General features: G+C 41.7%; 11 protein-coding genes across 15 annotated transcripts; 5 read left to right on the forward strand and 6 right to left on the reverse strand.

Annotated features, from left to right (window-relative positions):
- Window positions 1–176: 176 nt before the first annotated feature.
- On the forward strand, window positions 177–1,041 carry LOC108598451. The gene is made up of 2 exons (XM_017985093.2): window positions 177–225; window positions 644–1,041. Exon 2 carries the CDS (start codon window positions 649–651, stop codon window positions 1,018–1,020), a length of 372 nt encoding a protein of 123 aa, XP_017840582.1. The 5' UTR covers window positions 177–225; window positions 644–648; the 3' UTR covers window positions 1,021–1,041.
- LOC108598450 (N-acetylgalactosamine kinase) lies at window positions 1,042–3,523 on the reverse strand. 3 transcript variants are annotated; one of them, XM_017985090.2, is made up of 7 exons: window positions 3,436–3,523; window positions 3,008–3,067; window positions 2,694–2,874; window positions 2,467–2,640; window positions 1,663–2,396; window positions 1,400–1,604; window positions 1,042–1,341 (listed from the first exon to the last, which is right to left on the reverse strand). In XM_017985090.2, exons 3-7 carry the CDS (start codon window positions 2,861–2,863, stop codon window positions 1,266–1,268), a joined length of 1,359 nt encoding a protein of 452 aa, XP_017840579.2. In that variant the 5' UTR covers window positions 2,864–2,874; window positions 3,008–3,067; window positions 3,436–3,523; the 3' UTR covers window positions 1,042–1,265. The 3 variants fall into 3 exon arrangements, with proteins under 3 accessions (XP_017840579.2, XP_017840581.2, XP_017840580.2); XM_017985092.2 differs by lacking the exon at window positions 3,008–3,067 and having other exon boundaries at window positions 3,436–3,522; XM_017985091.2 differs by lacking the exon at window positions 3,436–3,523 and having other exon boundaries at window positions 3,008–3,188.
- A 570-nt stretch (window positions 3,524–4,093) lies between these two features.
- On the forward strand, window positions 4,094–5,705 carry LOC108598465 (protein phosphatase methylesterase 1). Its single transcript, XM_017985109.2, has 6 exons — window positions 4,094–4,251; window positions 4,331–4,529; window positions 4,595–4,704; window positions 4,762–5,073; window positions 5,129–5,326; window positions 5,383–5,705. The coding sequence occupies exons 1-6, from the start codon at window positions 4,178–4,180 to the stop codon at window positions 5,690–5,692; spliced, it is 1,203 nt and encodes a 400-aa protein (XP_017840598.2). The 5' UTR covers window positions 4,094–4,177; the 3' UTR covers window positions 5,693–5,705.
- Window positions 5,706–6,038: 333 nt separating this feature from the next.
- LOC108598466 (UPF0193 protein EVG1 homolog) lies at window positions 6,039–7,063 on the reverse strand. Its single transcript, XM_017985111.2, has 3 exons — window positions 6,780–7,063; window positions 6,355–6,726; window positions 6,039–6,294 (listed from the first exon to the last, which is right to left on the reverse strand). The coding sequence occupies exons 1-3, from the start codon at window positions 6,994–6,996 to the stop codon at window positions 6,119–6,121; spliced, it is 765 nt and encodes a 254-aa protein (XP_017840600.1). The 5' UTR covers window positions 6,997–7,063; the 3' UTR covers window positions 6,039–6,118.
- A 234-nt stretch (window positions 7,064–7,297) lies between these two features.
- LOC108599019 (nucleolin) lies at window positions 7,298–8,395 on the reverse strand. Its single transcript, XM_017985799.2, has one exon. It carries the CDS (start codon window positions 8,341–8,343, stop codon window positions 7,420–7,422), a length of 924 nt encoding a protein of 307 aa, XP_017841288.2. The 5' UTR covers window positions 8,344–8,395; the 3' UTR covers window positions 7,298–7,419.
- Window positions 8,396–8,489: 94 nt separating this feature from the next.
- Window positions 8,490–9,367, forward strand: LOC108600579 (transmembrane protein 50A). The gene is made up of 4 exons (XM_017988247.2): window positions 8,490–8,638; window positions 8,705–8,839; window positions 8,911–9,040; window positions 9,097–9,367. The coding sequence occupies exons 1-4, from the start codon at window positions 8,555–8,557 to the stop codon at window positions 9,204–9,206; spliced, it is 459 nt and encodes a 152-aa protein (XP_017843736.1). The 5' UTR covers window positions 8,490–8,554; the 3' UTR covers window positions 9,207–9,367.
- Window positions 9,368–9,421: 54 nt separating this feature from the next.
- On the reverse strand, window positions 9,422–11,869 carry LOC108600577 (chitooligosaccharidolytic beta-N-acetylglucosaminidase). Its single transcript, XM_017988246.2, is given in 6 exon segments — window positions 9,422–9,632; window positions 9,634–9,669; window positions 9,671–10,608; window positions 10,667–11,252; window positions 11,310–11,355; window positions 11,423–11,869. Coding segments are annotated over 6 exon segments (1,812 nt in total). The 5' UTR covers window positions 11,500–11,869; the 3' UTR covers window positions 9,422–9,503.
- Window positions 11,870–12,070: 201 nt separating this feature from the next.
- Window positions 12,071–13,374, reverse strand: LOC108600576 (general transcription factor IIE subunit 2). Its single transcript, XM_017988245.2, has 6 exons — window positions 13,228–13,374; window positions 13,058–13,162; window positions 12,840–13,002; window positions 12,494–12,784; window positions 12,343–12,430; window positions 12,071–12,283 (listed from the first exon to the last, which is right to left on the reverse strand). The coding sequence occupies exons 1-6, from the start codon at window positions 13,287–13,289 to the stop codon at window positions 12,108–12,110; spliced, it is 885 nt and encodes a 294-aa protein (XP_017843734.2). The 5' UTR covers window positions 13,290–13,374; the 3' UTR covers window positions 12,071–12,107.
- A 444-nt stretch (window positions 13,375–13,818) lies between these two features.
- Window positions 13,819–16,487, reverse strand: LOC108598487 (RNA-binding protein 45). 3 transcript variants are annotated; one of them, XM_033293483.1, is made up of 10 exons: window positions 16,075–16,487; window positions 15,819–16,013; window positions 15,388–15,755; window positions 15,261–15,324; window positions 15,113–15,210; window positions 14,953–15,059; window positions 14,715–14,885; window positions 14,584–14,656; window positions 14,499–14,532; window positions 13,819–14,325 (listed from the first exon to the last, which is right to left on the reverse strand). In XM_033293483.1, the coding sequence occupies exons 1-8, from the start codon at window positions 16,383–16,385 to the stop codon at window positions 14,585–14,587; spliced, it is 1,386 nt and encodes a 461-aa protein (XP_033149374.1). In that variant the 5' UTR covers window positions 16,386–16,487; the 3' UTR covers window positions 13,819–14,325; window positions 14,499–14,532; window position 14,584. The 3 variants fall into 3 exon arrangements, with proteins under 3 accessions (XP_033149374.1, XP_017840630.2, XP_033149373.1); XM_017985141.2 differs by having other exon boundaries at window positions 13,819–14,437; XM_033293482.1 differs by lacking the exon at window positions 14,499–14,532.
- Window positions 16,488–16,607: 120 nt separating this feature from the next.
- Window positions 16,608–17,174, forward strand: LOC108598488 (protein twisted gastrulation). Its single transcript, XM_017985142.2, has one exon. It carries the CDS (start codon window positions 16,747–16,749, stop codon window positions 17,158–17,160), a length of 414 nt encoding a protein of 137 aa, XP_017840631.1. The 5' UTR covers window positions 16,608–16,746; the 3' UTR covers window positions 17,161–17,174.
- A 143-nt stretch (window positions 17,175–17,317) lies between these two features.
- Window positions 17,318–18,536, forward strand: LOC108599049 (ribosome biogenesis protein BRX1 homolog). The gene is made up of 2 exons (XM_017985829.2): window positions 17,318–17,484; window positions 17,556–18,536. Exons 1-2 carry the CDS (start codon window positions 17,371–17,373, stop codon window positions 18,495–18,497), a joined length of 1,056 nt encoding a protein of 351 aa, XP_017841318.1. The 5' UTR covers window positions 17,318–17,370; the 3' UTR covers window positions 18,498–18,536.
- Window positions 18,537–18,555: the final 19 nt, after the last annotated feature.

Consider the following 18,555-nt stretch of genomic DNA (forward strand, 5'->3'; position numbering starts at 1 on the left):
AGGCCTAGGTCAGTTGAGCGCTTATACATTAATGAATTGAACAAAAAAGTGTTTCAAACTTGCTCAGATTGCTGAGCGTTATATATCTTTTGAGTGAAACTCGTTCTTGTGGCATTCAACAAGCGCGCACATAAAAGTTGACTACATGACTATTCTGAGCTCAGTTACAGTTTCAATTTCAACTTCAGCAGCCAGCTAACGTAGCGCCGTTTAAAAAACATACAAGTGGGTGTTTGCGTTAATAGTTTTAACAAAACGTTTATAATATTTGCGTGGGCTGCACAGCTTGCAGCAACCTTGACTTTGGAGCTGCATTTGCATTCCTTCAATGTGACTAAGTCTATGCAAGAATCGAAACTAGAGCACAGCAATTAAAGCTTAAAGCTGTCTAGTGTTATCAAACCAGCAAAAAGTGCATAAAAAACGTCAATTGTAAAAAGTTCATGGATAAAGCAACAGTTGCAGTAGCAACAATGCCTAAGCTTGGACTGCTCCACTTGCTGCTGTGTTAATTGTTTTTATCGTAAATAATTTATGACTGACACTTAGATTAACCGAACTGCCAACGAGTAGCGCCCATAAATCAGGCGTATCAATTATTAGCTTTTAATTATTTATATACAACCCTCAACCTCTCTTGCAGTCACCATGTGGCACACACGTTTGCTCTTTGCTTGCCTGGCAGTCAGCTTAAGCGTCGCGCAGGCGCAGTTCTTTTACCATCAAGCGCTGGGCTTGCCCAGCAAGGCTGCTTATGAGCCAGACTCGCCGTATGTGGGCTATGCCACAGCCGATGCACATCCTTCAGTGGTGCGCAATGCCCAATGGGAGTCGGAGCTGCCTGCCGAGCTGTCCAAGAGTGCTCGCTTCTACAATGATCCCGTTATAGCAGCCAATCTAGCCAAGGAGTCGCTGCTGACGCGCAAGGAAATGGCCGTGGAACATCGCGAGGCGGACAAAATTCCACGCGAGCAGGTCTACAAGCTATTCAAGAACGCAGGCTGGCTGAGCCGCAGATAAATTACAAGTGCTAAGCTTTAGTTTTTAAGTTGTTAATATAAATGTTTATAAAATTTAAGACCTTCTGTGCATTACAATTGTGAGGCAAGCGCGACTAAGCTATCTACAGTTTATATAAAGAGCGCTTATAATTATTGTATAAACAATTCAGCGCCATTGCTGGGGAACAGTGGCAAAGACAGCTTCATTGAAGTCATTGGTCGCATAGTATTCCCACAGATGCTCAGGCAATTCAGCGTAAGTAATCACGCTTCAAGCACTTTGACATATTCCTCAGCAGCCTCCATGGACTCGCACATGGCCACAATGCAACCACCCCAGCTGTAAATTTACCAAGTGTTAGTTTATAAAACAAATAATTAACACAGCTATTGCTTACCCAGCGCCTGTGACACGTGCGCTGACGCCTTGCTTCGTGGACAGCGCTACTAGACGCTCCAAGTCCGGGTGTGAGCATTCGTAAAGCTCACGTAGACTATGATGCGACTGTTGCATAAGCTTGCCCAGTTGTTTTACATCCTCCTTGCTGGGTCGGCGCTGCAGCTGCTCACAGATTTGACGGAACTTGAGCACGCGACCAGACTCTAAGCAAAACAATGAAGCATTAGGCAAATTTTAATTCATATAAGGTCGTGAACTCACCTTGAATGACATGCAACGCACGCTGACGCAGCTTAAACTGCTGCATATGCTGTGTGCTGGGCGTTAGAAAGTCCGTTTCCAGTTGCTGCTCGGTTATGCCCAGCGCCTCGCATATATCATCACGTGTATAAAGCGATTGCTTGAGCTGCTGCAGTACAAGCTGCTCATATGCAGCATTATCCAGCTGACACTCTTCCTCAAGATCTTTGAATCGCATAAAGTCCTGCCAGTTGGGCAACTTCTGTGACTTGGCCAGCCAGCGCGTGGCCAGACGACACTCCACAACACGCTCATTGTAGTCCGAGGAGGCAGCCTTGTTTTTATGCACACAGCTATTGGCCACCACAAAGCAACAGCCAGCGGGCAGCATAACAGGAGTGGCATTGAGCTTGGGATGGAATTCAATATGCTGCGCATATCCTTTTTTGGCTAAATAGGCTATCGCCTGATCCATGCCGCCGCTGTGAGTGCCTATGTACTGCTCGCAGCTGGCCGAAATCGAAGCCAGCAACTTGCGATCGAGCGACATGCTCTGCACATGCGCTGTGGCCAGCACAGCAGCGCTAACTAAAGCACTTGAACTGGAGAGTCCTGCGGCCAGTGGAACATTGCCGCTCAGAGCAACGCGTATGCCTGTTTCACGCCATTTAGCGCCCAGTTCTTCCTGTATGCCCTTCACACCGCATATAAAGTAATTATACCAGGCAGGTCCTCCTACTTTGGGCAGCTTGATTCTAGCAATGATAAAGAGTACTTGTTAGCACTGCTGCTGTGAGCTTTAAATAGCATTTGTAATTAGCTTACTCAAGGGCATTTAGATCGCAATCAAAGGTCTGAAATTTTTTCCCGTCGAGGTGACGTAACTGCAACTGTGTTTGCTCCGGATTAGCGCCTATAGCTAAAATGATGCTCTGCTCCACTGCCATGGGCAGCACCGAATAGCCGCAATAGTCCACATGCTCGCCAATCAGATTAACGCTGTAAGTACAAAATGATAGTGTTTATGCAGTAACTGATATCTATAAGCTTACCGTCCCGGCACACGCACATAGAACTCTGGTTCGGTACCATATTGTTGCTTGTAAAAAGCTCCCAAGCTCACCAAACGATCATAGATTTTTGACTGCGGCTGCAGATGTTGTACTGCAACATGCTCCTCGCCGGGCACATTGCCAGCTGTACCATTTCCACTTGCTGCCATTTTAGATGCAACTGTAAAATTCAATATATCTTAAAACAGCTGCCAACGTGTCGCATTAACGAATACCTAAACCCGTTAAGCCGTAATAACAATCGCGAACATCGTGTACGTAAACAAATATAGCTTATACACATACTAACATACCTCAATATTATTGTATAAAGGTGTTCAAATTGTTGTTATCAGCGTCAGTACGGCTCTCACCTTATCAGAAAGTCATTGCAGCCATTAAAATAAACACAAATTGCAAAAAAACAAGTTACTAACAATGAGCTATCAGATTCGGAAGCGTTATGCTATTGCAGTTATGTGTTAAATTGACGCAAATTGCAATTAATTTAAATGAATAGAACTTTTGGCCTGTATAATATGATAATGCACCGGCTGCGAAACAAGAGAGTGACTACGAGAGTGCAGATGCGCAATAACAGCTGATAGCTAAGAAGAGTTGCCAGAGTTCTTAGAAAATACACACAATTGGCGCTTAATTTAAGTAACTAATTATGTATTTAAGTAGTTTTTGCTTAGTTCATTGAACTTAATCACTTTTGAATGTGGGTATTCTAACATACTTGTCGATTTGTTAGTTAATGGCACTTGTGCGCAATATTTTCTTTATCACTTTTATTTTAAGTGCTGCGAACACTACGACTTCCAACGTACAACTAAGCATTCATCCCATTTAGTTTCCGTTTTTGTTTAGACTCATATCAGCTATTGTGGAATTGTGCATCAGGGGGCGCGGCAGCCAGTAGAGTTTTCGTTTACATAGCTGTTTGTTATCAGCTCCACTTCTAAGTAGGTCACGCTTAGGCCACAATTACAAACCTCTCAGTCTTTCTTTAGTCATATCTTTTAAGCTTTGAAAACAGGTTTTTAATTTGGCAATTTATCGTGTCTCATTTAAATTTTACAAAATATCTTTCTCTTGATAAAAGTCAAATAGATATAAATGTACTGTTTCTACTAAGAAACATTAAGTGATAGTTATTTTGATTGCCCTAATGTTTTGAGCGTGTATTTTAGCAATATAGCACCTCTGTATCCACCATAGTTACTTTTGTCAGACAGTTATATTAACAAATTCATTTATTTTTTATAAATTATTTAAAAAGACCGCCAGCTGCTAGATTTTTTAATACAACTTATCGATTCGTTGTGGTGGTCTTACGATAGAGCTTAGCAAAGAGCGAGCGTAAACTTTTCTCTCGCACTCTTTGCATATTATTCGTACGCGAAAAATGTATAAAAATTGAGAGGCGTTAAAAGAAATATTTTTATTTACGAACCGTTTGTTGTTGTCCATGACTGACAATGTCGAGCTTACAACGAACAATATTGAAATCGAAACTTCCACCTACAATTCCAGGAGGTCGAATTGGTAGAGCGTAAGTATTAATTGTCCAAAACTCACAAAATTATTACGTGGGTGGAGAAAGAGTAATTACTAATAGACATTAATTGCAGAGATTCTTTCAAGAAGTCTCGCATACGTGACTACAAACCATGCATGTGGAACGAATTTTTTGCCGAAAAGGAAGATATTGTGGTGGATGAACAACGCACATTTAGAATCTACAGGACAAAGAAGCCCGAAAAACCGGGCCCTACATTACTTCTGTTGCATGGTGGGGGCTACTCAGCGCTCACCTGGGCGCATTTTTGTGTATGTATATATGCAGCTTATATATGTACATATTGTAATAATGATACTATGCGCTTGCATTGCAGTCAGAAGTGACAAGCATGATACACAGTCAGTGCCTGTGCATTGACCTTCGGGGCCATGGCGACAGCAAAGTGGATGACGAGGACGACTTGTCGGCAGATACGCTTTCAAAGTAAGTAGCCTGTTGCCGATAAAAGTGCAAAACTGAAAAATTTTATATATTACCTAGGGACATTGGCGATTTGTTGACGAAGCTGTATCCAGAGGACATGCCACAAATTTATGTAGTTGGCCACTCTATGGGTGGCGCCATTGCCGTACATTTTGCGTATATGGCCTTGGTGCCGACTCTCATTGGCATTACAGTCATTGATGTGGTAGAGGGCACAGCTATGGAAGCATTAGCCAGCATGCAAAGCTTTTTGCGCTCGCGTCCAAAGTACTTCCAGAGCATACCGAATGCCATTGAATGGTGTATACGCAGTGGTCAGGTGCGCAATGTGGACAGTGCCAAAGTCTCAATGCCGGGACAGATAATCAAGTTAGTAGTGGCTGCTATAAATGGAAGAGATTATTTTTAACCAAATGCATTTTAGCTGCACAACGAATCAACTGGCAACGAATGATTTACCACTTCCCGATGAAGTGCTGGAGGAGGCGCATCATACCAGCATGTTTCCCAATGCGTTTAGCATTTCAGAGGATGAGGAATCACCTGCTGGTGATGAGGGCGCCACAGGTGAAGACTTCAAGAAGCCCATTACAACCAAGGCAGCTACAGATGCGGCTAAGAAGTAAACTATTAGTATTTTAAAAAGTTATACTGTCGCTAAAGCGTTCTTCATTGCAGCTACACCTGGCGCATTGACTTGGCCAAGTCGGAAAAGTACTGGGTTGGATGGTTCTCTGGTCTCAGCGACAAGTTCCTCAACTTGCGTTTGCCCAAGCAGCTACTGCTGGCTAGCATCGACGGTTTAGATCGCACGCTGACCGTAGGACAGATGCAAGGACGCTTTCAAATGCAGGTGCTAGCACGCTGTGGACATGCCGTACATGAAGACCGTCCCCATGAGGTAGCTGAGGTAATTAGCGGCTATTTGATACGCAATCGTTTTGCCGAGGCCGCTGGCGAATTTCGCTGCCACATGCCCTCCTGTTAGGCGACATCCATGTACAGTTGTAGCACAAAGATGTCTATTTTTAAATGCAACATTACAAAACGTAGAGCTTAGAGCATACTAACTACAAAAACACACATATATGTATAAATATATATACTCACATTATTTATTAATTCGATTACTTAAATCCACAAACCAAAATTGTACTTTCAACTAATTGTATTTGTAGTTTTTGCTCCTTTTGCCAAATTCTCATGTCGAACCGAGTGAAATTCGCCTAAGTTGCGCTGCTTATAATTGTTACGGTATTAAATGTGTGCCACATTCGGTTGCAATCAAAGTATAACAACATATTATCAAGCATATAAGTTAAATAAAGTGCTAACATTATAAACAAATAGCTCAAGCTCTAGCCTTTGTTTATTTTCAATAACATTATTCTTACTATAATTTAACACAACGTTTTCAGTCCACAAAGCGATAGCCGCCAGCAGCCTTCATCTTAATCTTAGTCTCCAAGGCGCGTATGCGATGCAAGCGTTCCGAAATCTGATCACGTATCTCGGCCTGATACTTCTGGCCATGTCCCAGCGATTCCATCTCAGCCAACCATTCGGCACGCTCTTGGATTTGGTCAAGCACTACAAGATAGAGTTAAGAGTTAATTTGGTTACTCAATTGAAATTCAACTAAGGACTTGCATTCATTGATGATATCCTCCTCGGTAACCTCACGATCCTCGCGTGAACGACGCAGCGGCTTAATAGCCGGATCCGGCAAGTCAATGCCTGCCATGGTATGCTGCAGCTGAGCCTTGGCCTTTTCTGTCGACTGACGATTGTCAGCTCTTGGGCGATAGTAAGTGCTGTTGTATGCACCGCTGGCTTCAATCTGGCGTAGATTCTTGCGCTTGGCTTTGCGTGCACGATCCAGAATGGCTAAGGTCTCCTTGTCCGGATCATTGCTGGTATTCGGGCGTGGAGGCTTAGGCAAGGGCAGGGGCTCGCCTTTGGCCAGACTCTCATTGATCTGCTTGCGCATTAACATGGACATCTTGGACTCCTTCATGAGCACTGCAAAACAGATTAAAGATCAAATGGATATATACGACTAATCAGGCACCTACGTTTGAGCAGCTCTGCTGTCTCCTTGCTGTACTCCACCTTGGCCGTATGAAAGGCACCGCTGCCGCCAGGACCAATACGCTCGCTGGGCCAAACCGGCAAGCGCTGTTGCTGCTCGTTCTCCGGCTGGCCCATATCCAGCTGCTGCTGCTTCTGATGCTGCAACAGACCCGATGTAACGCTACGCATCTGTACATTATTATAGCGATGTCGGCTCATGTTGTTTATCGTTGGAATTTAGGTAAATATATATATATATTTTCGATATTTTAAATCAATGTGTTTGCTTGCTGCGCTATTTAATTTCTAAAAAGCAAGTTTGTTATGCTCGACACAACAACTTGGAGCCAAAACGCTTGGCAACCTACGTTGTTAGGTAACCCGTCAAGGCAATAAAACATGATTGGTTTTAATATTGAAATCATTTATTTTTAATAAATATATATGTATTACATATATACATATACATTTATTATAAATAAATCGATGATTTTATTTTTGAAATATTTACTATTGTACACGATATACATACATAATATGTATGATTTTGCCTTCTAACAAATAAATGCACGTTAACATTACTTAGTCAAACAATCTTTATTCAGCTCCTCTGCAAAACTATTTATATTCCCTAAGTACGCACTAGACAGTAATGGCTTTTTTCGTCTTCTTGTACTTGGGCACCTTGAGAGTCTCTTCGTCAGTCGCCTTGCGCTTAACATTTTTGTTTGGTCGACGTTTCTGCTTTGTGTTGAAGCGTAGCAACAGCTTCTTGCCGTCAATGGTTAGATTTTGCTTAATTGCATTGCGTGCCTCATATGTAGTGGGCATGGTAACAGTTGCAGCATTAAACTCACGGAATTTTCCCTTGCCGGGCTTGATTTGAATGTCCACTGCATTCTCAAAGAGCTTGCGCACCTGTGCCACTGATGTTGTCTTGGGTAAGTTGCTGATAAGAACGGATGAAGTGAAGGTCTCTTTGCGTTGCACCTTCTTAGTTGCACGCTTCATTATGGATTTGGATTTTTTCTTCTCCAGCGATTGCTGCTTGCGTGCTACCAGCTCATTGACAAAATCTTCGGAATCTGTCTTTGGCAGTGATACAAATATACCCTTGAAAGCTTCATCCTTTTCGATGGCTGCCTTGATGTCCGTCAAGGCCGTATCTCGATCTGCTTTGGAGCCGAATTCTGCGAGACAGAACCGCGCGTGCTTCTGGCGTGGTTTCGCGGCCTTCGCGATGAGAGGATGCAGTGCTTTCACCTTCTTCTCAAATTCCTGTTCGTCTAGTGGCAGCTTTTGTGGAAAGCGTACATACAAACGTGTTCCCTTTAACTGTTCATATTTATTGTGAATTTGTTCCTCGATGAGATCCGCCTTCGTCTTAGGTGTCTCAGTGTCGCTCTCATCATCTTCCTCACCACTCTCGTCTTCGTCAGTCTCGTCTTCATCGGATTCTGTTGCGCTGGCGGCTAAATCCAGTTCGTCTTCATTGTCGGACTCTGCGGACTCCTCTTCAGTGCTCTCATCGTCATCTGTAACAATTTCCTCCGGCTTTTTCTTCATTTTACTCGCAGTTTAATTTGTTTATGTTTCACACGTGTTTTGAATTAAATATCGATATATACGCTGTAATTACATCGATGTATCACTTTATGCTTACTGTCATCCATGCTGATAATATAAATATACCTATCGATTATTTCTCTAGATTGCTTATCCCTGGTATAAAATAGAAGAAAAACAAAGACACAAAATTAGCGAAATACATTAAATTATGAGTCTATTAGAAAATATTAGAGAATGGTTCACATCGGAGACATCCCGGAACAAAAATTCAGCTCTGGCAGCTGGATTATTGGTAAGACAATGCAAAACACTGAGCTTAAACCATAAAATCCTTAATTTACACTGCTGCTCCCGCTAGTTCTTTACAGGGTGGTGGATAATAATCGATGCCATGTCTGGAGATAGCCAGCATCAAATAACGACAGGTCATGTTTTTATTGGGATTTTCGGCACTGTCAGCTTCTGCATGGTCAATACCGTTAAAGGCGAGCATGTAAGTTACTAATTATTATCTGCTTGTTATACAAAGAAAATGAGTCATTGTTGTGTTGCTTGTGTTTGTAGATATCAGAAGATAACACATCCGAGTCAGGTGCAAGGATCGCTAAAATATGGCTGCTTATTGGTTTTGTTATGGGGTTCGCCTCCATCATTGCTGCCGTCTGGGTGATGGTGGACGACTTTATCAATAATGGTAATTAATCTTTGACGTGAGTACTATATTGCTTATACAAAATTTCTTACTTGCAGACAAGAAAGATACCAGCCTCGGAGTATCCTTGTTGCTTCAAAATGTGTTTATATTATTTGCCAGTTTGGTGTACAAATTCGGTCGCAACGAGGAGGATTGGAACGAGTAAAAGTTCTTCTTCCATCTATTATTAATTATATATACATAAACACATACTTGTATTCATAGACCTCAAAGATTGCGAAAACGTTCGCCTCACTGCGTATTGCGTTTTAAAACAACAAAAAAACATAATCTCATTTAAATTAATAAACGACGAGTCACTCGCAAGCAACGCTCGCATTTATTGCAGGCACATAGCGTAAGGCTGAGGATTATGAGGCCTAATTGACTGGTAACCCAGACCCTTTCAACACGCAGGGCATATCTACAATTATAAATCATCTTAATAGCTATACAGTTAAGATTAGTGCGCATACGCATCAACTGGGCATTCGTTCTCGTTTTGTAGACACCACTGTGGCTGCATAGACTCGGCGCCCAAGCCATTCTCCACAAGACGCTCACGATGCAGCAGTAAACGTGCTTCAGCCTGGCCGCCAGCTTTCGCTGGGATTCGACCATAGGCGTTGCAGCTAAGGCACTGGCCCGAGGCCAGAAACGACTGTCCAGAGTGTACTCATCAATTTGTTCCGACCAAATGGCAGCTTCGGCGCCCAAAACGTGGTGCATATAGTCGCCTGCGATTTTTTCTAAAGCATTGTCATAGACCTTCTGCCAGCCAATGTAGGGGGAGCACCAGTTGTTGCCGTCGCTTACCCAACCGGGACCACCGCAGTCAAAGTAAAGTGCATCATAGTTGGACACGATGATGCGATAGCCGCGCTTTAGTATTTTCTTCACTACCTTATCCATGCCCTTTGTCCAGATTTGTATAATATAACGCTGAGGATTCAGATACTGATCAATGTAGGGCTCGCCAGTAAGTGTGCTAGTCCAAAGCACAATAGGTGTTTGTGCGCCTCCCGCAGCTACATCGACGCACTTAAGAGCCTTTTCCTGGTAATAACCCCAGAGGCGCATAAAGTCTGCTTCATTTAGGCTCCATCCTTGCTGCAACATCCAGTTACGTATGGGCGCGCTGCTGTTCCAGCAAGCCACCGACACTTCATCACCGCCCATGTGAAAAACATCTGGATGGAACAGCTTAAACATATCAGTGAAGATATCCTCCAGCACATTGTACATATCATTCACGGTGGGGTCAAGCTGACCGCAAGGCGGCTCCACGCAATATGCATTCCAAGGTTGAGCATTAAAGCAAGCTGTCATATTCTTGTGCTGCCAGCCCTCGCCCACATGCGCTGGACTATCAAACTCGGGCATAACACGAATGCCGCGTACGCGTCCATACTCCACTATCTCCGCTACATCGAGTTGTGTATAAACCTTGCTAGGCGAGTAAGCGCCCAGTTTATGCAGCTCAGGACGCTTGCTTACTTCAAAGGGAAAGCTATGCGAGTCGGTAATATGCCAATGGAAGGTGTTTAGCTTCACCATGGCCATGCCATCTGCAAGAGAACGCTTTTTATAATAACATGATATGCAAATTGCAATGTTAGACGCTACCTAATGTACGCTTGATAGATTTCACCGAGTAAAAGTTACGAGATGTATCGAGCAGCAGGCCACGCCATTTGTAGACGGGTGCATCAGTTATTGAGGCATTTGCCGTCACTTGTAACTCACGACGTATGTCGTCGTAGACAATCAGCTGGTTAAGCGTTTCCAGAGCATGACGTGCACCAAAGAAATTGCCAGCGGATACTGTGGCTAGCACGCGATCATTCTCAAGCCCAATATTGAGCGTATAGCTTTCATCCGTATCTAACGTTAATCTACCAGGCACTCCATCGTCTACGGTACTGATGCTTATGTGCAGTGGGAAGCCGCCAGATTTGTAGTTCTTGATGTTTGGTATTTTGCCATGCAGCTGGTCCATCCAACGCTGCTCAGCCGCCTGCCAAACACTGTTCTTTTTGTCCGTGCCTGGCACTTCAATGTCTATAGACTTCAAATCAACATGACGCATGAACGGCTCCAGCCGCACAGGTCCCGTGGGCTTGGGCCAAAGTGTGCCTATGCTGCTGCCACATAGCAAGCGGCAAACAGGAAGACTTATTGCCTTGGCAAAGTTCTGCTCGCTTAGCTCTACCTGTACACAAGAATTAATTATAGAAAGCAGAAATTTACATAATTTTTTTCAGCTTACTTTGCGACACATGCCGCTCTGGCATTCATATCCGTAAATCAAGTCACTGCAAATAGTTGTAATTAGTTATGAGCGTTGCTTTTATTAATTATAAGCAATTTGCCAATGCTTACTCAGAGCCGTTGGCTGTTCCAGGCATTGGCGCAAAGCCAAAGGCCAGCACCATGAGCAATGCAAGCGTCGCAAACATAATTTGTGGCTGCCAACGACGCACGCACGCAGAATAAACAAAATAACAATTGCAAAAACAAGTTTTTCCACTCTCGCGAGTTGAAACGCAATCCGTTGGCGATTGTATATGTATATAAACTATTGTTGCGGGCTTTCAGTCAGTGACTGACTCTTTGTTTTGCTGCGCGTCCAATTTATCGGTTTGCCAGCACACCGACACAAGCACACGCATTCACATACACACACATGCAAGAGTACCGTTACGTCTTGTGTTGTGTTGAAAAGGTGAAGCGCAGATTACACCCTTTTGCTTTTAACTATTGATCGTGTTCTTCGAGCATTTGTTTATTTATAAATTTTAATTCTAAAGCAGATAATGAACGGCTGTAAATTTTGGCTTTGGGATATTCTAAAATTTACTGTCTATTGACGCTTGCTGTGATATGGAATTAAAAGTTGTACTATTTGAAAAGTACTTTAAAGCTATGCATAACTACCTCTCTTGATAATTGCACTCATTGATAGAAAAACAAATGTCAGTTGATAAGATAAACTGTCATACAATAAAACACTTTCTAAATTAACAGGTTAATTTCTTATTTTATTGGGTGCAATCTATATAAAACCTTAGCTTTGTGTTGGATTTGTGCCTTTTGTAGTCAATGTATTGTCCTCGTAGATCTCCAAGACATCTGCCAAATGCTCGTTGTCTCTAGGTTTCTTGAACTGACGCTTTTTGTTTGCCGCCTTCTTGCGCTTTGGCACGGGCTTCTTAAGTCCATGGTCTTGCATAGAGCGTATGCCTGAAAATATGTATAAACATATAGCTTACGGTGCAATCTGTGTATATATCAGTTCCTACCTTGTTTTTCGAGGTATTCATCGATTTTGGCATCATCCATGGCATCCACTGTTGCCGAACGCCAAAGCTTTTGAAACTCTTCATCCACCTAAGAAAATAGTTACATTTATATAGACAGATTTTAACGAATCATTAAGTACTATATGCTTACAGCAAAATTCGCAGTTCTGTCGTTATAGAAAAGGATTTTTTTCTTGTCAATAGGGCGTATAACGAATAAAATTTCGGCAGCACGGTTTTTTAAAACCTTCTCACAGTGAGGCAGAGATTCTTGCACATCCTCCAGCAATATGCCACCAAGCCCCTTCAAATCATGCTGCTTTAGCAGTCGCATCAGATTCTTGCCATCTTTAATTTTATAAACAGGTTTAAAGCTAAACTTTAGTCCATCAGAGGTGACATCGATTTTGGGATTATTGCTGAGCGCTTCACCAGACAGCCACTGCAATTGTATACAAGATATAAATATGTTTGCCTAATAAGGTCGCGCTTTTTACATTTTTGACAGATTGACCAATATCAAGCTGATTGGTCTCATCTAATATCTCCTCAATGCTTAGAGGGTGGTCATCGCCTTCTTGGTGACGCGTTCGCATAAACTTTACTATCTTGGCTAACACTCCAAATCGATACTGTGAGCTGCCAGACATTGTTTTGTAGCTGCAATTGGAAGATTGTTAGAATTGCATAAAAGGCCTATCCAGCTGCAGCTTACGTGGAGGAATCAAGTTTTGGAGCTGTTGGTGGTCGCATCTTCTTAAGAGCCTCATCTCTGCTAGGTGGTGGTGGCGGTCTGTCTGGTCTGTTTTTCTTCTCAACGCTGACAAAAAAGATATCCTAGATGTAACATTTTATGCATGCCATGTGGAGTCTAGGGTAACTTACGTTGGCGTGGCCATAGCCCGTTTTTTGAAGGCTTCGCGTTCGCGAAGCAGCGCGGGATCCATTTTGCTTTATTTTTATATTCTCAAAGGCAGTAGACAAGTTTAAAATAAACAATGTTTATGAAAACAAAACAAGCGAATGTCAGACCAAAAAGTGTGACCAAAAATATAAAAACAAGAAGTACTTATTTTAGACAATATAACGTAACGTAATAAACGTAAACAAATCACAGCTGATTGGTATTTTAACAGTCAACGCGCGATATATCGTTGGTCTACTTGAATATCAAGAGTAAAATTTTAACTATCGATAGTGATTGCAGACTAATTTGAATTTATGAGTCTTTAAAAATGATTTAGCTAATTTTTGAACAAAATAGTTATCAAACAAATTTGTTATGAATAAAAATTAAGCTAATTAAAACGCATGTGCTGCCGATTGGTTTTGTAAGTACAGCGGAGGCCACAAGTTCGCATTTAAAGACAGTTGCGTTCAGCGCTCCCAATTAAAGGAGCAGAGTTGGATTAATACAGCCCGCTAAGATTAATATGCTAAATAACAGCCTTTTAAATATTATTTATTTAATGCTTTATTAATATCGATTTAGTGGCATTACATCATAGTAGTATTTAATTGAATGTTTAATTTCCGTGTAGAAAATAATTGCATTCACTTTTGTTTTGCATAGACATTAAAGTATCTATATAATCCGTAAGTTTTGCTTTTGAATATAAGTATTTGCTTATCAATGTCGGAATACGTTAGTAAATTGTACAATAAGTTCGTTTATGTATATAGTTTCAAGGTTTTGGGTAATGGTAATGCGATACATTCGATAGTCCCGTTAGTGGTTGGTTTAGCAATCATTGCCGTTTCGTTGACTCCGTTTAGGTCTGGTCTTAAATGGGTACTCAGTACATGGTAAATCTTGTTTCCGTACTCCGTGTCTGTTTCACTCTGTGTGAGATTGTGGTTCTGGTTGATTCCGTTTTGTTTTGGGCGGTTGTTGGTCAGTTGAACTGTTTAATTGAAGTGTATTCTTGTAAGTAAACTACTCGTACATAATGTTCTCTGTTAAGTACAATGTTGTCAGTGGGTCTGTGAAAATAGAAAGATAAAAATTGTTTTGCTTATTATGTTCGTGGTCGACGGGAGCAACGTCGCGTTAGTTTTGTTCACAGCAGCAGTTTCTATTAAAGCTAATATCAGTCTGAAGATAAGGTCAATATATATCTGTTTATGAAAGCGTCTGGTTATGACTTGCAACTTACCTCTGACCAGAAGAACACCTCGTTCCAACTATGGCTATATAAATTGTATAGATACATAGCATGTTTATTACGAAGCAGTACTTACACTAATTTCGCCTCAGTCGCTTTCTGCCGCTGTCATCACCATCCGAACCACTACGCTCTTCAGCTTCCATAACCTAAACGACACGAATATCTTATTAGGGCAAATCCATTCAAAAATTTTAAAGAATGTACCTTTATCTTAGTGCCACATATTTCCGCACCATTTAAAACGTCAATGGCATGTTGTGCACTGTCGCGTTCAGAATACTTAACATAACCGCAGTTTTTGTTTGGCAGTAAATACACATCGATTAATCCCTTCCAGCAGGAGAAAATATTTTTCAATATCGAGTGCGGTAGATTCTGGAATATTGAATAATCTAAATCCGTTAGTGCCTGGAATATTATTATTATTGCTTGTCAAGCTTACCGCGGAGAGAACGATGAAAAGCCTTTGAGCCACTTGTGCATCTGGCGATGCCAAAGGCTGTGTGGGTGGCAAAGGCACATTACATATTGCATCTTTTTTAGTGCGCTCTATTAAAAATGAAAATAAGTAGCTGAAACCAAACTTAAGCAAAGCTGCTTACTGTCTATAAACGATGTATCCATGCGAGCTGAGCTCATGCCGTTCACCTTAACAATTATGCGTTCGCCCATTGGATATTCAAGACCGTGTAGCTTATCCCTGCAAAAAAATAATTAATAACATTCAAATGTATATAGATAAATGATTACTTGGCATAAATAGCAGCTTCAGGATTATCATAGACTACAACGGCTTCATTTGTGCGTGGACCATCTGCAGAAAATTTCAATAAGTAAAATGTAAAGGATGACAATCAATTCGAAGGGAACTAATTACGTTCACGCATTATTTGGCAATAGTCCAGGCCGGGGATAATATCAAACAGACGCCAAAGCTGGTCCTGGTTAACGCAATTACTAACTGTTACTTCTAAGCATGTGGGTTGCGGAACGGGTACATTTTGCATGCGCAGAAAAGCGGACATATCACTATTAACCGATGAATTCCAATCGTTATTAAAGCTACTACTTCCGCCGCCATTGTAATTTGAGCTACTGCCTCCACGTCCAGAGCTATACATAGGATTCTCATCCGAGGTGCGGCCATACTGATCGCGTTGTGTCCGAGCAGAACCCTTTGGCTCAGCAAAGACAGCTTTGTATTTGGCCGAACAGTTTTCGAATGCCACTGCCGCATAATAGAATCTGAAATTAAAACATTTTATAGTCGCTCCATATATTAACAATTTAAAATAATTTGCAAATTACTTTGTGAAGCGCACATAGCCAAAGCCCTTTGGATTGCCATTGTTTTTCTCTCTCACAATGGTGACGTTTTCTACCTCGCCCCATTGAGCAAACTCATCACGTATTTCGTCTTCCGTGGCTGTCTTTGGTATTACAATGAATAGCCTCACATACTTTTCTTGCTCATTTTCAGATTTGTTCGAACCTTGATTACGACTGCAAAAATTGTCAAATTAAAATTGCCGACTTCATCACAAAAACTTGCCAGGTCACTTACTTTGCGGCAACTAGTACCTTCAATGTTCGGTCTGTTTTGCCAATGGTTTTCCCATTCAGTTGCTCTTGTGCCTTAGCGGCATCTGAGGTTTTCGAAAACTTTACATAAGCAATTCCCTTGTTTTCCTGCGTGTGCTTATCCTTTACCACCCAAATGTCTTCTATCTCACCGTAGGGTGAGAACGCCTCCCGAAAATCTTCTTCTGTGTGGCTTTTGTTGCATATAATGAAAAGCCGCGACATAGGCGGGTCATCATCATTCGAGTAATCCTGCCCGCGAGCACCGCGTGATTGGGAACGATAGTCTGACATTATTTAAACTTTAATTTAACAAAAATACACTTATTTATTGTTTGACTGTTTTCAACACAAATACAAAATGGCAGAACAATTGCATAGGCTTTTGTGTATACTTTAGAGATGACAGTGTGCTGTCGATATAATTTTGCAAGCATAGGCGATATTTTGTGAAAGTGATGCCAGCATTTACGAAGCAAAAAAGAAAAAGCGCTTAATTTGAACTGGATGCAGCTTCCAGGTAGAACGACTTTGGTTACCTGCAGCAGAGTATTTAATATTGTTAACGTGATACCTGCGAGTTGATATATAAATGTACATCCGTATAAATTGACGATCTGGGTAAAGAGCAATCAGTTGCAATAAGTATCTTAAAATGAAAGCAATACTAAAAAGAATATGCATTATCATAATGATAATGCCGTTTACATCTGGCTGTATGTCTGAAATGTCAAAAAAATCACACGTTGAAGACTTCGAAGGCGTGTCTGTCTTGTTTGAGGCTGTCACGGCACCAGGCGGCGATGGTTTCGCTTCCGATTGGCGCGTATTTTCCTTTCCAAGCAACAACGTGCAAGGATTCTCAAGTGCAAACTGTACGGTCGTATATCTTGACCAGTGTATTTCCTGGAATAAATGCCGCCAAACTTGTCAGAAAACAGGTGCGTCCAGCTACAGGTGGTTTCACGACGGTTGCTGCGAATGTGTGGGCGCGTATTGCTTGAATTACGGAATTAATGAAAGTAGATGCAGCCAGTGTCCTGAGCCGGAATGCAATGATGAAGATTAATACATAAAATAGCTTAAACCCAGTACTTAAAATAGTTTGTAAATAAAAATTGAAATAAAATTACTAAATGAACTAATAGTTCCTTAACAAATTGTTATCGATTTATAGAAGCACCTTTTGAGCAAAAGTATAGTTGGTCACACTAATTTCTACTCCACGTTGTTTGGAACGTGAATTATTTTGAACTGTGAAATTTAGTAAAAGATACAAATGGGTCGAAAATTCATAAAGAAAAAGAAGGTTGAGCAGCTTGAAATTGTGCCGCTGGATGAAAACCCACCACTGCCACCACAAAGAGCTTCAGACGAGGCCATTCCGAAAAGGGTAAGCATTATCATGAACCAAATAGTAGGCAATGCGAGCAATCTTACATATTGGATTTCTGACTTCTGCAGGAGCAATGGGTTAACAAACAGCGCGTTCTGGTGTTTGCAGCTCGTGGTATCAGCCATCGTGACAGGCATTTAATGCGAGATATAAAGACATTAATGCCTCACCATCGTCCCGAGGCCAAAATGGAGCGCTCAAAAACATTGTCTGTGGTAAACGAAATGTGCGAGATGAAGCACTGTAATAAGGCTATGTTGTTTGAAGGACGCCGCAAGCGCGATTTGTATATGTGGGTGGCCAACACGGTGGGATCTACGGGACCCTCTGCCAAATTTCTCATCGAAAACATTCACACAATGGCCGAGTTGAAGTTGACTGGAAACTGCCTGCGAGGCTCACGCCCGCTGCTTTCTTTTGATGCCAAATTTGAGGAGCTGCCCCATCTAAAATTGCTGAAAGAATTGTTTGTACAGACATTTGCAGTGCCGAATCATCATCCTAAGAGCCAGCCGTTCATTGATCATGTGTACACATTTACCTACTTGGATAATCGAATCTGGTTTAGGAATTTCCAGATTCTGTCAGAAGATGGTGGTCTCTCGGAGGTAGGACCACGCTTTGTAATGAATCCTGTTAAAATATTTGACGGCTCTTTCACGGGCAATACCATATGGGAAAATCCCGACTATGTGAGTCCGTCCAAGCAGCGCCAGGTACTTAAAAAGGCTGCAAAGGATAAATATGTTAACCGTGTTGAGCAAAAGGTGCAGCAAGAGGCAACTCGCCCAGTAAAGGCCTACGAAGGCCTTGACAATGAAGAATTGTTTGACGATGAGGATCCTATAGAGACAGCCAAGCTACTAGCGATGAAAGCCAAAAAGAAGCTAGAGGAAAAGAAAACGCCAAAGACGGCGTTGAGCAAGAAGATCAAGGAGAAACAAATGCAAGTCATTAAAGACGTAATTGAGCAAAAGAAAGCTAAAGCAAAACGTACGAAAAAAGTTTAAATGTTATATTTCGCGTTACGTTAACGAATAAATACATTTACATAAATACATATATAAA

Source organism: Drosophila busckii, chromosome 3L (genome assembly GCF_011750605.1).
Source record: "Drosophila busckii strain San Diego stock center, stock number 13000-0081.31 chromosome 3L, ASM1175060v1, whole genome shotgun sequence".
NCBI classification, from domain to species: domain Eukaryota; kingdom Metazoa; phylum Arthropoda; class Insecta; order Diptera; family Drosophilidae; genus Drosophila; species Drosophila busckii.

What these genes read in the sequence shown, in the direction of transcription:
- LOC108598451 (XM_017985093.2), top strand. Translation starts at nt 649, where the DNA reads ATGTGGCACACACGTTTGCTCTTTGCTTGCCTGGCAGTCAGCTTAAGC.
- LOC108598450 (XM_017985090.2), bottom strand. Translation starts at nt 2,863, where the DNA reads ATGGCAGCAAGTGGAAATGGTACAGCTGGCAATGTGCCCGGCGAGGAG. An exon ending in TGCGTTGCATGTCATTCAAG is followed by an intron (nt 1,605 to 1,662) that starts GTGAGTTCACGA and finishes TGTTTTGCTTAG; the next exon opens with AGTCTGGTCGCGTGCTCAAG. An exon ending in GCACGTGTCACAGGCGCTGG is followed by an intron (nt 1,342 to 1,399) that starts GTAAGCAATAGC and finishes GTAAATTTACAG; the next exon opens with CTGGGGTGGTTGCATTGTGG.
- LOC108598465 (XM_017985109.2), top strand. Translation starts at nt 4,178, where the DNA reads ATGTCGAGCTTACAACGAACAATATTGAAATCGAAACTTCCACCTACA. An exon ending in TCGGCAGATACGCTTTCAAA is followed by an intron (nt 4,705 to 4,761) that starts GTAAGTAGCCTG and finishes TATATTACCTAG; the next exon opens with GGACATTGGCGATTTGTTGA. An exon ending in ATGCCGGGACAGATAATCAA is followed by an intron (nt 5,074 to 5,128) that starts GTTAGTAGTGGC and finishes AATGCATTTTAG; the next exon opens with CTGCACAACGAATCAACTGG.
- LOC108598466 (XM_017985111.2), bottom strand. Translation starts at nt 6,996, where the DNA reads ATGAGCCGACATCGCTATAATAATGTACAGATGCGTAGCGTTACATCG. An exon ending in GACAGCAGAGCTGCTCAAAC is followed by an intron (nt 6,727 to 6,779) that starts GTAGGTGCCTGA and finishes TCTGTTTTGCAG; the next exon opens with TGCTCATGAAGGAGTCCAAG. An exon ending in GGAGGATATCATCAATGAAT is followed by an intron (nt 6,295 to 6,354) that starts GCAAGTCCTTAG and finishes TCTATCTTGTAG; the next exon opens with TGCTTGACCAAATCCAAGAG.
- LOC108599019 (XM_017985799.2), bottom strand. Translation starts at nt 8,343, where the DNA reads ATGAAGAAAAAGCCGGAGGAAATTGTTACAGATGACGATGAGAGCACT.
- LOC108600579 (XM_017988247.2), top strand. Translation starts at nt 8,555, where the DNA reads ATGAGTCTATTAGAAAATATTAGAGAATGGTTCACATCGGAGACATCC. An exon ending in ATACCGTTAAAGGCGAGCAT is followed by an intron (nt 8,840 to 8,910) that starts GTAAGTTACTAA and finishes TTGTGTTTGTAG; the next exon opens with ATATCAGAAGATAACACATC. An exon ending in GGACGACTTTATCAATAATG is followed by an intron (nt 9,041 to 9,096) that starts GTAATTAATCTT and finishes TCTTACTTGCAG; the next exon opens with ACAAGAAAGATACCAGCCTC.
- LOC108600576 (XM_017988245.2), bottom strand. Translation starts at nt 13,289, where the DNA reads ATGGATCCCGCGCTGCTTCGCGAACGCGAAGCCTTCAAAAAACGGGCT. An exon ending in CGGGCTATGGCCACGCCAAC is followed by an intron (nt 13,163 to 13,227) that starts GTAAGTTACCCT and finishes CTTTTTTGTCAG; the next exon opens with CGTTGAGAAGAAAAACAGAC. An exon ending in ACAGAACTGCGAATTTTGCT is followed by an intron (nt 12,431 to 12,493) that starts GTAAGCATATAG and finishes CTATTTTCTTAG; the next exon opens with GTGGATGAAGAGTTTCAAAA.
- LOC108598487 (XM_033293482.1), bottom strand. Translation starts at nt 16,385, where the DNA reads ATGTCAGACTATCGTTCCCAATCACGCGGTGCTCGCGGGCAGGATTAC. An exon ending in AAGGTACTAGTTGCCGCAAA is followed by an intron (nt 16,014 to 16,074) that starts GTAAGTGACCTG and finishes CAATTTTTGCAG; the next exon opens with TCGTAATCAAGGTTCGAACA. An exon ending in GGATACATCGTTTATAGACA is followed by an intron (nt 15,060 to 15,112) that starts GTAAGCAGCTTT and finishes CATTTTTAATAG; the next exon opens with AGCGCACTAAAAAAGATGCA.
- LOC108598488 (XM_017985142.2), top strand. Translation starts at nt 16,747, where the DNA reads ATGAAAGCAATACTAAAAAGAATATGCATTATCATAATGATAATGCCG.
- LOC108599049 (XM_017985829.2), top strand. Translation starts at nt 17,371, where the DNA reads ATGGGTCGAAAATTCATAAAGAAAAAGAAGGTTGAGCAGCTTGAAATT. An exon ending in ACGAGGCCATTCCGAAAAGG is followed by an intron (nt 17,485 to 17,555) that starts GTAAGCATTATC and finishes TGACTTCTGCAG; the next exon opens with GAGCAATGGGTTAACAAACA.